General features: G+C 30.1%; 3 protein-coding genes across 5 annotated transcripts; 1 reads left to right on the forward strand and 2 right to left on the reverse strand.

Moving 5' to 3' along the window:
• Positions 1–348: 348 nt before the first annotated feature.
• On the reverse strand, positions 349–9248 carry LOC105194249 (ATPase family AAA domain-containing protein 5). The gene is made up of 6 exons (XM_026130713.2): positions 8482–9248; positions 6841–7367; positions 5990–6291; positions 3337–4495; positions 2144–2558; positions 349–1629 (listed from the first exon to the last, which is right to left on the reverse strand). The coding sequence occupies exons 1-6, from the start codon at positions 8791–8793 to the stop codon at positions 874–876; spliced, it is 3471 nt and encodes a 1156-aa protein (XP_025986498.1). The 5' UTR covers positions 8794–9248; the 3' UTR covers positions 349–873.
• Positions 9249–9434: 186 nt separating this feature from the next.
• LOC105205199 (chitobiosyldiphosphodolichol beta-mannosyltransferase) lies at positions 9435–11945 on the forward strand. Its single transcript, XM_011174490.3, has 6 exons — positions 9435–9827; positions 10086–10428; positions 10492–10691; positions 10778–10951; positions 11288–11402; positions 11481–11945. The coding sequence occupies exons 1-6, from the start codon at positions 9497–9499 to the stop codon at positions 11698–11700; spliced, it is 1383 nt and encodes a 460-aa protein (XP_011172792.2). The 5' UTR covers positions 9435–9496; the 3' UTR covers positions 11701–11945.
• LOC105205200 (THAP domain-containing protein 1) lies at positions 10697–13643 on the reverse strand. 3 transcript variants are annotated; one of them, XR_005575037.1, is made up of 6 exons: positions 13331–13643; positions 13074–13263; positions 12841–12981; positions 12310–12723; positions 11277–11433; positions 10697–10966 (listed from the first exon to the last, which is right to left on the reverse strand). XR_005575037.1 is itself a non-coding variant. In XM_011174491.3 (4 exons), exons 1-4 carry the CDS (start codon positions 13399–13401, stop codon positions 12535–12537), a joined length of 591 nt encoding a protein of 196 aa, XP_011172793.1. In that variant the 5' UTR covers positions 13402–13643; the 3' UTR covers positions 12168–12534. The 3 variants fall into 3 exon arrangements, 1 of the variants encoding a protein (XP_011172793.1); XR_005575036.1 differs by having other exon boundaries at positions 11277–11575; XM_011174491.3 differs by lacking the exons at positions 10697–10966; positions 11277–11433 and having other exon boundaries at positions 12168–12723.
• Positions 13644–15223: the final 1580 nt, after the last annotated feature.

Genomic DNA, 15223 nt, shown 5'->3' on the forward strand with positions numbered 1-15223 from the left:
TGAACCTGTTCAGACATAGAAAACGAATAGCTATTGAAAGGAGTGAAAAATATGCTTTTATGTATAGAATTCAAAGAAACTTTACTTTGCAGTTTATTTTTACGAATTTGGTAAATACGAGATAAGTCACATTTTCACAATAAAACACATAATAATGAAATGACATGCACGACATTTCATCGTCAATCTGTCACGTTTCACGCTATTTTAATTTTGTCTGATAGTACGTTGCTACTGTCAACGTGCTAGGAGTCTTAAATTTGATAACATAATTTTGTGACCTTATTTTTTTAAGATTAAATCAAATTCTACTTGGAATAGGAAAATCTTTAAATAGTAATACTAACATATGTACCGTTTGAGTTTTATTTTTAAAAATTAAATACAAATAACAATGTACAAAAATCTACATTTATTCTGTAGTGTTTTGATTCTTTACTTAAACAAAATTGAACGATTGTATTTAGCGCTAGATGTGTGATAAAAATAAAGAATATACTTGTAAAAAATTAGCTATTACGATACGTTTCCTCTATCAATATAAATAATTCAAAATGTAATTTTTTATCAAGCTAATTTTTAATAGATGTCTGTATCATTAAAATATTTTAATATACCTGTATCACTAAAATATAATAAATTTAACTACAAAAAAGAAAAAAAATACTGCAGAGGAAATAGCCATGATATTTAGATTATATATTTTTTATACACAACAAGCAACAAGTCATTATATACACATATTTTAATTAGACGTAATTAGACATAAATAACATATTAAAGCATTAAAATATATTTTGCAATTTTTGCCGCGATGTTAAAATTCCATAAATCTTCATGTATAAAAAAATATATATTTTTTTCTTTTAAGTGTCAATCACTAGTGACACTCACTATACGCTTGGATTCAGCTTGATCATTCACTCTTTCTTGTAACATTCTACACGCGGCAGCTAAGATATTCGGTTTCATCAACGAGGTCGGCACTTTTAAATTATGCAGATAATGGAAAAATCGACTGCCTCGTTTGCAATTTGTGGTCGAGCGAGAATTTTCCGCGCGACATATCGTTCGTGCGGTTGGAAGATAATCTAACGCCATGATCCGTTGATCTAAGCACGCGGATGTCACATGCGATAGTGCCAGATCTACTCCTCGATTCAGTTGCTTTTTCAGAATAATATTGCTTCGATTTTGCACGTGCTCGTTCACCTTGAGATCTTTATACAATACTTGGCCCTTTATAAAATTTGCTATATCTTCGTTCAAGTCATGTAAAGCGAAATAAAAAGACATCTTTTCAGCTAAGGATAAATTAGGTTGCGTGTTTTTCTCTGACATATCCAACGTCATATCTTCAATGTTAATTAAAGATGACATTAGAGACAAACTGTTCAAATCCTCCGCTAAATTGTTCAATATATAGGTATTATTGGAGCTTTTGGTATCTTTTTTTGTCTTGTGTTTTTTGTTTAGTTTAATTGCAGGCTTGTACAAATAATATTGCGCGTCCTGCCAAAGTAATGGCTTCATGATCGTAGATTGTTCCAATAATATTGGTGGACCTGATAATAACAGATATTGCAGCTGGAGTAGTGTCTGTCTTAGATCGCCCGTTTGCAGTAATGTCTAAACAATGGAATAAACTCATTTACTTGATTTAACAATAGAAAAATGCAATAACTCGCACAATTTGAATGAAACATTTACAGGGTATTTACTCAAATTTTGTATAAAAATATTCTATGAGAATTCCTAAATTTTTTAAATATTTTATTCAAATTATAGGTAAAATTATAAAATTTTTTAATAAAACTAATAGAATCCTAAAGTAACGGAGTTACCAACATTTTAGGATAGAAAATTGACTTTATAAAATTAGAAACTTTCTTACATTTGTTAAACACAAAAATAAATTGCGGGATTTATAAAAAAATTTAAACTTAAGAACAAAAAAATATTTAAAAATTATATCGGTAATTAAAAATTTTTTTTCGTTTTTAAGTTTAAGTAGAGTATCCTGCAATTTATTCTTGAGGGTATTACTTAACAAATATAAAAAAGTTTCGGTGATTAAATGTATAACATCAATTTAGAACAATTTAAATTATAATTTAAGTACAATTTTTAAAAAATTACTTACTACTAGGCAATTGTGAGGAAGTCTGTAACCTGTCTCCGCCAGCGAAATTAATTCTAGCAAGACGGACACCCTGTTGCCATTCACTTTATGAAAGTAAATTTTGTTCTGTTGTGGTGCCATTTTGTTCAAATGAGGGCATGTATCTCTACATGTCATAACAATTGGTCGTTTGGTATTCGATGCTAATTGATACACGGCAGAAACAAATCCTTCGTCTTCCTCAAAGATAAGATCAATATCTTCCAAAAGAATTAGTGAATTTTGCGATATTTTTGAAGTTTGATTCTCATTCGTGATACGTTCAAATGGAGATTTATGTTTACTTTTTTTAATTCGATGAGACTTCGTAGCTTCCTCTAATTCCTTCAAAATTCTTTTTCCAGTCCGTCTGGAAGATGCGTTTACCTCAAGCACACTGCAAAACAAGATTTTAATTTATCTCAAATAAAATAATGCAATATCTGAATTTATTAAAAGGATATTCTCGCTTTTAAATTTTAAAAATTATCAATTACTTTTTACATTTTTTTATTAATTTAAAAACCTTGAGAAAGAGAGAGATTAAAAATAAGAAATTTGCAAAACTTCTTGTTTTCACATAAATTGTAATATTTTAAATGCATTTTTTTTCGAAATAATGTATTTTAAAACTGTATGTGTTGCTACAATACTCACTTTTTATTCCTATTAACTTAAAATTTATAGAAGATATTTATAACATGCTTCTCTTTTTCAATCAACAATCAAATAAAAATTCTAACTTGTCGATTTTTCTGGTATGAAAGTCTTGAAAAAGGAAGTGAAAAAAATCGCTTTTTTTAAAAGCCGTTTTGCAAAAATAAATTTTTTAACTTGGTTGTAGGTCAAACTACATTTATATAGATTAAGAATTTGTTTTCATTTTTAAAAATAATTTTTGCATCTCTTGCATTATGGTAACAGTGAGCCTGTATCTCTTTTTTGACACATAAATTTGCAAATAATTATCAAAAATATCTTTTCTGTTCGCAAAAATTTGTAAAAAACATTTAAATATTAAAAAATAAATATACGAAATTTCGAAGTTTATAGCTTTTATACTCCTCCCCCCCCAAAAAGTATTAAAAACAAAAATACCTTTTAGTAATTTACTTAGTATAATTTAATTTTTATATATTATATTATCTTTATAAACTTTCATTGCAACTACCAACCTGTAACCAAATTCCTCTGCTATCGCATATACACTTGCGCTTTTTCCACTGCCGTGAGGTCCTAATAACACAGCGATCTGATTATTTTCATTATTGCACGAGGAACTACAGTCTGAGGAATAAAATTCGTCACCGCTGCTGCCGTCGTTTTCCTTCGTTAAGGATGCTCTCCAACCGCTCAACCAATCTTTTAGCTTGCCCGCGGCCTCTTCGTTCCCGACTATCTCTTGTACACTCATCGGTTTATATTTATGTGTCCACATGCAATTGTGCGACTGATTTTCCTCGCTCGCAATGTTATCCGTTAACAGTCTCTTTCGTTCAAGCGATCTTGTCTTTCTACCTCTCATCTTAGATGAAGATTTCTTTTCTGAATCGCCTTTAATAGTCGATATAGTCTTCCACATTTTTCGCACATCCGGATAAAGTTTCTCGATTTCCGATAATACTCGTTCAATGTCTTCCTTTACAGGTTCGTTAATTATTTTAGCTGCTCTTGATACTTCTCTACAATTAGTGATATACTTATAATTATTAATGTCTAACGAAGGCAAATATTTCTTCTCAATTTTTATCGGAAATTTATGTTTGATTTCGGATCTAGTCAAGTCTAGTTCATCTTCCAATTGCGTAACATGACTGATAGCGGGAAATTGATATACCGTGGATAACAGTAATGTGTCATTGTTCGTTTTATGGTTTGTATTCTTCATGTTGACTATATCTGATTGCAAAAATAAACGTCTGGCTGCCGTAATAGCCAGATGATCTGTTTTACGTCGTTTAGTAAATAAAGGTGCTAGCTTTTCATTCGATTTTCTCTTCAGAATGTTCTCACTGATGATTTTACATTTGGCATCATCGTTTACTATGTTAACGGTTATTTTACTTGCGTCATTAATTTTCTGCTTTTCATCCGTTTTGTTTGACTTCGAATCAATATCTTCATTAGAAGAGTCCAGAGAAACATCTTTCACTGTGTTTGAAATGTTGCTGTCCTTTATAATCAATTCTTTTTTCTTCTTGTTTCGCACTCTCATCTTAAGATGTCGATCGTAATCCTTCGTGTTGATTTCGTTATCTTCCATAGAATTTTCAGATTTACTCGAGGCATTAAATTTTGATTTGCTTATTGGTGAAAATAATTCATCATCGGTATCTGTAAGTAAAATTATAAATATCGATTTTATTAAAATGTTATTAAAATTAGATATTCGTTAAGAAAAACGACATGATCAGCGATCAAAGTGTGACAAAATAATCATTGCCATCAACCAATAAACATTGGGAGACTCAATCTCTATTTTACATCATATATGCCTCTTCTCTAAAATCTCTCGTAAGAAGTGCGGTAACCCCACAACGTATTTCTGTGGTGTGCGCTTTTTACAATTTACACTGGACATGCGAGACCTACAGTTTAAACGCCGGTTTCAAACGGCTTAATTTAGAGTTTTCATGATAAGATACTCTCAGTTTGTCATTGCCTTCCAAGAGGTAGCAATCAAATCAGATGGTTTTTTATCAGAGATTTGAATCCGGATCTTCGGTACAGAGAACAGACGTACATTTCTCTGCAATTGCATACGCACATAAAAAATAAGTCTCTTTTTAATCTCTTAGAAAATGATTTCACCTGAAGATCCATCAAAGAAACTCAGACATGAACTACTGTCTTTGTTTGGTCTATTTATGATTACATATTTGATTACTACAAATTAACTGATAAACTCTCATTAATAAGGGATTTAAATTTTACAATACTATTATATGTAAGAGTTTTGATTGTCGTACTATTGTAGACAACGCGATTTCGAATGGTTACATGATTCTCGCGAAACTTCGCGACTTATTTATAAATTAAGAAAAAATGACGAAAGATCGAGAAAGTCAGGAAAATGAACGGTGAGAATAGAACGTGTCGAGACATCGAGTTAAACTAGTCGAAGATAATAAACTGCCGAAAGGCTCGTGTCCGCATCTCGCGAGTGTACTTGCACAATTTTACTGTAAATTTCTTTTGAAGTAAAGCGGGCAGCACACACTCTTGCATAGCTGCATAACCATATGCATAAGGAAATTGATTGGTCCATTAGCGCATGCATAAGGAAATGGACCAATCAACTTCTTTATGCATATGGTTATGCAGCTATGCAAAAGTGCACCAGAGCCTTAAATCTCAGAATCACTTATTATGTTCGGTTCTTGTTTTTCGGCTATTATATTGTATGTACATATATAAAGAGATAAGTTCTAAAAAAAAAATATATATATATATATAAATAAATAAAATAAAAAAAGTATTGGTTTTTTAATCACTTGTTAAAGTCAATATGTTTAAGTTAAATATTGATTTTCTAACAAATATTAATTTTAATCTTTAAAAAAAATTTTATTATTTTCTAAATAAAGATCTGTAATCATTTCTTAGGAATAAAATAAATTATTTTATATAAATATATATATATATATATATATATATATACACATATATATATATATATATATAATCTAATTTAAAATAATTTTATTTATATAAAATATAAATGCTATTCAATTCTTGTGATCAATTAGATTTATGATCAAAGTTTTGAAACGTAAAGAGAGAAATATCTGTATATGTATAATGGCAATTTATATAACTTTACATTACCATCTAAAGAATTATTCTCCTCAGAATGTAATTTTATGCGTAAGGACCAACGGGGTTTTTCCCGTTTTTGCTTATCCTGTTTGACGGAATGTGAAGAAAACAAATTCTCAGATGCTATAATGTGAATATCATCAGCTGTAGAAAGATCTAACTCTGACTTTGGATATTTCTTATATTTTTTATTTATTATTGGTTTCACTGCAGATTCACCATCAGAATTATGAGTCCTGTGTACATCCGCTTTTACAACAAAAGTAGACATGCATTTTTCGTCCTTATTTACCAATCCCAAGGGTGATTTACTGCATAACAAAAATGTGTAACAATTATATCATTTGAACAACAATAAAGCTATTGAAATTTATACATGGGATTACCGCAAAAGTCAACGAATAAATGTTAAATAATAAGAATAAACTAATATATAAAAACATAATTAATAATGCTCTTATTCATAATGCTCTTCGTACTGATATTTCCTATATAAATTTATGTATATTTTCAAGTTTATCAAACAAATACATTTTCGATCTTCAAACATAGTTTTAAGCTGAACAAGAATAGTAATATTAGATATAACAATATTAAATTGATAATCACTAAATTAATAAGCAATTTAATATTATCAATTGTAATAAAAAATATAAATTAATTTACAATTATTTTAAAGTCTTAATAATTAAAAAATTTTTCTTGTTTCTTAGTGATCTTTCAGCGACTGGTGCAGTAATCTCAAGAAATTTTTATAATCAGTTTTATATATCAGTAGTACAACAGTAGATAACAATAAATAAAATATAAATTTCATATTATGTAATTACTTCTATAAGTAAATATATACACTGCATTACCTAAAGTAATCCAGCAAGTTGCCAGACTGTTTGTTATTTTTTATTGACAGATCAAAGCTGTTATCCTTTTTATGTATAACGTTGCCTTTACTCTCACCTTTAAAGAATCTCATGCGATTTTCAATATTCCTTTCTATTCTCTCACCTTCTTCTATTTCTACCATTTTTCTTTTTGAATATCCCTTTTTATCAGCTAGAACTATCAGCTTCTCTTTGCATTTCAATTTCAATTCTTTTACATAATCTGATTTTTCTTTACTTTCAATGTCTTCTGTGGACTGCTGCGGTGATAATTTATATTGTATTGGTTTACTACGATTCATCAAAACCTGGAAAGCATTTGATTCTTCTCGTTGAGAATCAATTTTATTGTAAAATTCCATGTTTGGTTCAGTTTTAGCATTACAATTAATAACATTGTTGCATGAGTCATCTAAATCCACAATTTGTTTATTTAAACCTTCTTGCGAGACATTCCCTATTTTTTCAGATTGATTGCCATCTGTTTCCACAGTAGGTTCTGAATACTAAAAAATAGAAAAAATTTGACTATTATTATCTATTAAATTGACATCAATTTTAACTTTAGAATCTTAATTGAATAAGAGACTAACAAATGATTAGAGCAGAATCTTAGTGCTTATTAATATTTCCTATGTGATTTTATACATATTTTCTAGTTCTTCAAACCACATATTGTTACTTTTGGTTGTAAAACATAGTCCTTAAATAGCTTCAAAATAATAATATTACAATATTAAATTGATAATCAGTTTAATAATAATGATGCTAATAAGCATTTCTTGTAATACTGATACTAATAAACATAAAAATACTTATGTTTATTAGTATCAATATTATCAAAGAGCTTATTACAAAAAATCTTATCTCAGCCAAAGTTTGAATCTTTGTTTGAACCTTATTTTTCACAAGTTCTTTGCAATATTTTTAAGCATGTTTGTTAGCATTAATATTACACAAGATGCTTATTAATATCAATATTATTATATTATGATTTTAACTCTTAGTCTATATGTATTCATAAGAGTGACATACTATATTTCTTTTCTTTGAAATATTACACCAAGCCAAGATTAAAAAATTATCTTTATCTACTTCCTAAAAAAAGTTTAACATCTAACAAACAAGCTTAGTGCATTGCTGATCTCACAAGAGAATCTAGGTATGTACTTCCTAGATTTTGAAAAATATAATATAAAGATATAAGGTTTGATGTAAAAGTAATATGCAAAATTGAGTAGTTACTAGTTAAATAATATAGTTAAAAAGTTAATTATTTTAAAAGGTTGACTGGAAGCCATAACTATTAACTTATGCCGGAATTGATGGAGATCAACACTAGAATTTTAATGCTTCCGTTTATAGAGTCTCCCTAAACAGAACCATTGAAATTCTAGTGTTGAACTTTACTGATTCTGGCATAAATTAATGGTTACTGCTTCTATAAATCAGGATTAACTTAGTTAATTGGTTTTTATTGTAATTAGTTATTTTTAAAACACAAACTTTAATTTATTAATTTTTTTCCCTTGTACTCCATTTATTGACCCTTTTCTTCATTCAATTGTGTTGTACATATCAAGATCTTATCTCAAATATCATCCTATTACAATCAATTACCTTTTCCAGCTGTGACTTCAAGTCCGACTCAGCCAAATCTGGTTTTGATGTTTTGTCTCGTCGAATTCTTCGACTATTGTTTACCTTACCGTTGAACGGGCTAGGCGTTTTGTCAATCAGGTCACTCTTGCTGTCGATTATATTACACATGCTAGCAGAGTCGTTGAGTGATATCCGTATTTTCACGCGTTTTCGTTTACCTCTCGCAATAGTCTCTTCCTTTTCCGCGGAAACATTATCATGATCAATAGCAGTAGTCTCCTTATTGACAATATTTTTGCCATTGGCGAAATATTGCTTGATGTCTTTCATACTCCGATACTAATATCCTTCTACTCCTCTTCCTCTTCTACTTTACTCGTGGACTCTGTTTCGTTAGAGACGTGATGCCATCATTTTTCCTTTCCTTCAATTCCACCGAAAGTTTTTTGAAAGAGATGGGAATATTCCAACGATGAAAAATTAATCGAAACTGTTAGAAACGTTATTGTCCATAACATCAATGACGAGACTATTGTTAAACTGCATTAAGCATATACGAGATGTCCAGAACTTCGATTATGGGATTAATAATGACGCGAATATAAACTCGTGAAAATCACTTTCGTGTTACGAACTCGAGTGAAATATTTACGTCTATCGAGGATACAAGAGCTAACACGATGGCACCATCACGATGTGCTCACGACTTCCGCGACTTCCCGCCTTTTTAATATTGCTTATCGCTTTTGATTCAATGCGAATGCCGCATGTATGTTTGCGGCTGCGTTCACACGAAACTTACGTAAAGGAGCCTTTACATGGGCTGCGTTCCGAAATTCACTGCTAGTACTGAAAATCTATAGTATACGTAACGTGAACTATAGATTTTCAGTACTTGCAGTGTATATCGGAACGCAGCCATGGAAGCACCAAGCGTCAAGCATCAGCCTATAAATGATATCACCAATCAGAAAATTTTATAATTAAATTAGCCAATTGGCGACGTGGACAATTGAACACCACTCCTTTTTAAATGTTCGATCTGCCGCGCAAAACCATAACACCATCTGTTCCATTTTCATTCGAGATGTTGACACTGTTGATATTATTGCTTTTTCCGCTGGTTTTTTTCGTCGTTCGTAAATACTGCCTGAGAAAATTCAAATCTGGCAAAAATGTTTGTGTGTTGGTGCTCGGTGATATTGGCAGAAGCCCGCGGATGCAGTATCACGCGGTTTCGTTCGCACGAGAGGGCTTTACCGTGGATATTATAGGTTATCCTGGCTCGCCGCCGATAAGAGAGATCAGCGAGAATGCGCGCGTGCGAGTCCACTACTTGCGACCGCCTCCCGAATTGCGAGATAGTACGAATCTGACATATTATTGCTAGTCCCCGAACAATCACCAATAAATGTTTGAGAAAATTATTAAGACAAATATTAAAATATTAATAAATATTTTTTTAAATCTAATTTTTATATAGATTTGATTAAAATATTTTTTGCTTAAAAATGTATTATTAAATTTTATTTGTTTACTGTTCAGTGCAGTTACTCTACTCTGATGATTTTTTTATATTTTTTACAGATTTTGAGCGATAATCACACTTGAATTTTTTTTAGGATTACCACGTCTTCTCTGTTACGTGATAAAAGTTGTTTGGCAAACTGTTGATCTCTCATGGATGTTGCTTCGTAAACATATGTCTGATTTACTAATAACACAGAATCCACCTGCTATACCAACCATTCCAGTATGCTGGCTATATTGTGCATTGATAGAAGCACAATTTATGATTGATTGGCACAATTATGCTCATTCAATTATGGCATTAAGCCTGGGAGAAAATCACATTTTAGTTATATTGGCAAAAATTATTGAAACAACATTTGGTTATAGGGCGAAGCATAATTTCTGTGTCACCAAAGCAATGAAAGAAGATTTGGAAAAGAGATGGGATATTCGGTTAGTATCATTTATTAAATTTTAAAAACATATGGCTTGTTCAACAATCTTTTTTTATTACAGAGCAAAGGTCCTGTATGATAGGCCAACAGATAAATTTCATCCAATAACTTTAGCAGAGAGAAATGAATTTTTGCGTAAGTTAGTTGAAAAGTATAATATATCAATACCTTCAAAAGGTACTAAAAGATCTGGCTTGATTGTATCCAGCACTAGCTGGACTGAGGACGAAGATTTCTCGATCCTGTTATGTGCATTACAAGGTTCATTTATGTAAATCTATTTTATTCATGTAATTTTGTACAAGTATGCAACTAAAAAGAATTACATATATAATATTTTTTTCTAGAGTATGAAGATGCGTGTGAAGATGGCGAGTTAAATTTACCAGATTTGGTCTGTGTAATAACTGGCAAAGGACCATTAAAAGACTTCTATAAGGCTATTATTAACTTAAAAAAATGGAAACATGTTGAAGTAAAGACACCATGGCTTGAGAATGAAGATTATCCCAAAATATTAGGTATTATGAAGTTTCCTACAAAAAATTGAAAATATTTATATTTCTTTTAATACTTCCACAAGTTTAATATTCAAAGTTTAAATAGTTTATTAAGGGACATTGAAGAGCATAGATAAAAGCGGAAATAAATTTCCAAACTTTGTTTAAAAATTTTGTAATTTTATTTGGAATTTTTAATAAAATTCCTGAAAAATCTGAGGATTCTTGGAAATTTTTTTACAAAATTTGAGTAAATGTCCTATGATAATTAAAAATTAAATTTTAAAAAAATATGATTTACAATCCTTATTTAACACTTTAATGTATTTTTCTAAATATTCTTTACCTTTAAAACAGCTAGTGCAGATTTAGGTGTATGCCTTCACATCTCATCCAGTGGATTAGATTTACCAATGAAAGTCGTTGACATGTTTGGCTGCCGTTTACCAGTTTGCGCATATAATTTTAATTGGTACACCAATAATTAATACGATCTAATGTAACTATTAAATAGATCTACTTATTAATAAATTACAACTTGATTTTTTAGCTTATCCGAATTAGTGAGGCATAATGACAACAGTTTGGTGTTCACGAACGAGAAAGATTTGGCTGAACAATTGAAAATGTGGTTCCGAGATTTCCCTAATAATGAGACACAACGACAGTTGTATGAAAAATTTCAAGGAAACATGTTCACATCGCAGCAGAATGATAATGATTGGCACAGTAATTGGAAACTGAACGTATTGCCTTATTGTCAAGAGTGATTTCTAGTGTGTACTTTGTACTGTTTTGAAGAGACATTATCGTTTCAGAGGTAAAAAAACATGACTTTTTTTACATTTTGTGAAGGTATATATTTTTAAAAATTTATCCTTAAATTTTTCGAAAAAAGCGAAAAATTGTGGAAGTTGCAGCCTATTATTAAATTTTATTCAACTTTTATCCAACTATTTTTTATTCAACTATTTTATCTAAGCTATCGTTTGAGACTACTCAGAACTTGATCGGTTCAGCCGTTACTAAAATCTGATAATCCTGTATGCTTGGAAGTTACTGACTCGCGTAAAAGAGGCTTTGCGTGTCATTTGGAGCGAGACGCGACCGCGCCTCTTGATAAAAAAATAATGATTTATTTAGAATTATCTTCCATTTATTATAAATTAAATCCGAAATTCTTACAATAACAATTATAAAGTTATTTGCATAAATTAACAAAAAATGTATGAATTACTTAATGGTACGATATTTAATGTATATTTTTTTATTCAATATTTTTTATTTTTTAATAAAAGTGGAAACTTGTATAACCTGAGTTCCATAAGAACTTTTACTGTTAAATACAAAAAAATGAAAACAATATCTGAAAAACTTACCTTACACAAAATTTTCTGATCATTTTACAGAGTACAGATTCTTCTGGTAAATGTAATACTGTTCATAAATATCGATAAACTTTAAGAGAATAAAAATATAAAATAGACGCAAATTCTTTCATATTATTTGAATATTGATCTCAAGTTTTACTATAATAGTATTTTACATTTTGTTTTTAAAAACTTTTAACTGAAAGTCAGAAAGTTTTCGTAAAAGCACTTTTTTTAGTGCATTCTTTTAAAGCACTTTATCTGTGCATTTAGCTTCCTTTTTAGGACTTTCACTAAGGCAGTCATGTGATCAATTCTTTTTTCTCGGCGCCGTAATTTATTCTGAAGACATCTGATTTTTTCTTTCAATTGATGTTCTCTGTTTTGATGTTTTAACTCAATCTTGGTTTGAGTAGCAATGTCCTACAAAAAATTAGTAAAAAAAAGAAATAATTCAGTCTAATAAGAATTAATATGAAAAATTTGTAAGAGTAGGAAATAGATAGATGCAGTCGCGTATCTTGCCAAGTATATTTTTACCTTAAATTTTATATCTTCCTCACATTCATTCATTGTGTTGACAGTTTCCTCTTTAAGTATGATTGATGTACTATATATATGATCTAAATGTAATACATCTTGGGTTAAATTACTAGTCGTTATATTTGATTTCAAAGTAATCTATAATTATAAATATATTGAATTAAGAATTGTAGTATTTCTACATTTACGTAAAACATGTTCAATGAATAAAAGGAATTATATTAACTTACATCACTCAATACATCATGTGAGAAAGAACTAGGCACAACATTTTTTTTTAAAAACCGTTTACCACTCGAATATTTAAAATCATAATCCTTAAAATGTTCACTACATATAACTGAATATTTTCCAATAGGACCTTTGCTGGGAATAACCCCTACCCATTTATTAAAAAGGTCTTTGTTAGAAAAAGGAACACTAAAATGGGAATGTAATAATAATAATAATAATAATAATAAATTTATTAAATTGCATACACACATACCAAAAGAATGATAGGTTAATTCCTGGAAACCAAGAAGATTTGCAATTTTTCACACAACAAGCTTTTACCATTTTTTTTCACAATTTATGCAAATACAGATACTAGATATATTATTACTTAACACTCCAAATGGTATATTTTTTCTTTGTATTTATCACGTTACTTTCTGTGCTTTCTGTATTAACACAACTGTGGGTATATTCATGATGTAAAAAACAAGGTGAATGGGTGAAACAACGCGCATCGTCGGCGGCTCGATGCGCGGTAAGAGGCGTGGCTCGATGTGATGAGCCAATGAAATTTGGGTCCAAATATATCCGCGCAATTTAAATACGAAACAATCATATGTAGTCACACATACTTAAAATGTAGATGCTGTTAAAAAAAATAAATATAAAAATGTAAAAATACTTGAAATTTATTATCTTTAACAAAAATCACTGTTGCAATAAACACTGTTGTTATAAACATGAAATACAACAATTTAGCCATACACATAAGCTCATTCTTATAACTTTCCAAATTTCTTCTAATTCAAGTTTACAAAATTTGAAATAACAATTATCACAATTTTTATTAATGTACAAAGTCTCAACCTTACCTTCACATTCTTCTTTTTTTAAGTAGCTTTGAATTTCTTCGATTCACCGATTATCTCCGATTCACGTATAAATGCAAGTATAAATACGTCCCAGTACCGGAGCCGTAGCCATATTGAATCTCAAAATTTGGACCCAGTTCTGATTGGTCTAGAGTATGGTCTACTGCGCATCTGGTTACTTGTTTCACCTTTCTTCTTACATCATGGGTATATTCATTCCGAACGGTATTAGTTTGGCTTATTCTTTTGTCTAAAAGTTGGCAGCCATGTAACTAAACGGAGTGTTCCCGTGTTCCGCACTCATCATTTAACTTGCAACATCGTAATAAATCGTGGATGCTGTGTTAAACCAGAAAAAGATGTCAAAAATGTATTCTTTAGAGATACAAGATGATAATGAAACTTACAATTTTTTAGTGCCAAAAGATATTAACGATTTAGCTCATAGTGGTAAATATTGTAATAAATTATTACAAAAACAAAAATATCCCGAGTTATTTAACAAAAGTAAATCTACAAAAACTGAACATATGAAATACTACACAACTATGTATCAAATGATATTTATAATATTTATCTTTGTTAAGAAAAATTTCTATATTTTCATCACTTTCACTTGAACTAGAACTTATAAAAGCTATATCAAGTATCATAGCTTTATTTCGATTCATATTTACATACATTTTATTAGAAAAGAAGAAAATATAAATACTTGTTCTTGAAGAGGTGTTGATTTTTATAGGTTAAATGATGAGTGCGGAACACTTCTCCGCTTAGTTGTCTGCCAACTTTTAGAAAAAAAATAAGTCAAACCAACACCGTTCGGAATATACCCTGTATCAACAAGTGAAACAAGAAAGAAATTTAACTTTTGAGTATGAATGTAACGTAAATAATTCCAACTGTATGCGCCATACGCTTAGAAAACGATTAGGGTATCGATCATGTAACTTTTTCCCTAGGGCGGAAAGGTGAAAAATATTCACCATTGAGGGCCACTTGCACCAACGCCGATTAACTTAATCGCTGATTAGTCTATCGGAATTGACCAATCGTATTTGTCGTTAAGTAAAAACAACAAATGCGATTGGTCAATTCCGATAGACTAATCAGCGATTAAATTAATCGGCGTTGGTGCAAGTGGCCCTGAACGTGCTTTTTTATGGGCGCCAGTGGTTGACGGGTTGACGCTTGTCGCTGTATTGTATCCGCCATTTTGAATTTTTGATATCGGATTTGTAATCAGCGATCTCGAAAATCTTTAAGTAATGATTTAATTTGAAGCATAGGGT

Source organism: Solenopsis invicta, chromosome 6, assembly GCF_016802725.1.
Source record: "Solenopsis invicta isolate M01_SB chromosome 6, UNIL_Sinv_3.0, whole genome shotgun sequence".
Classification (NCBI taxonomy): Eukaryota; Metazoa; Arthropoda; class Insecta; order Hymenoptera; family Formicidae; genus Solenopsis; species Solenopsis invicta.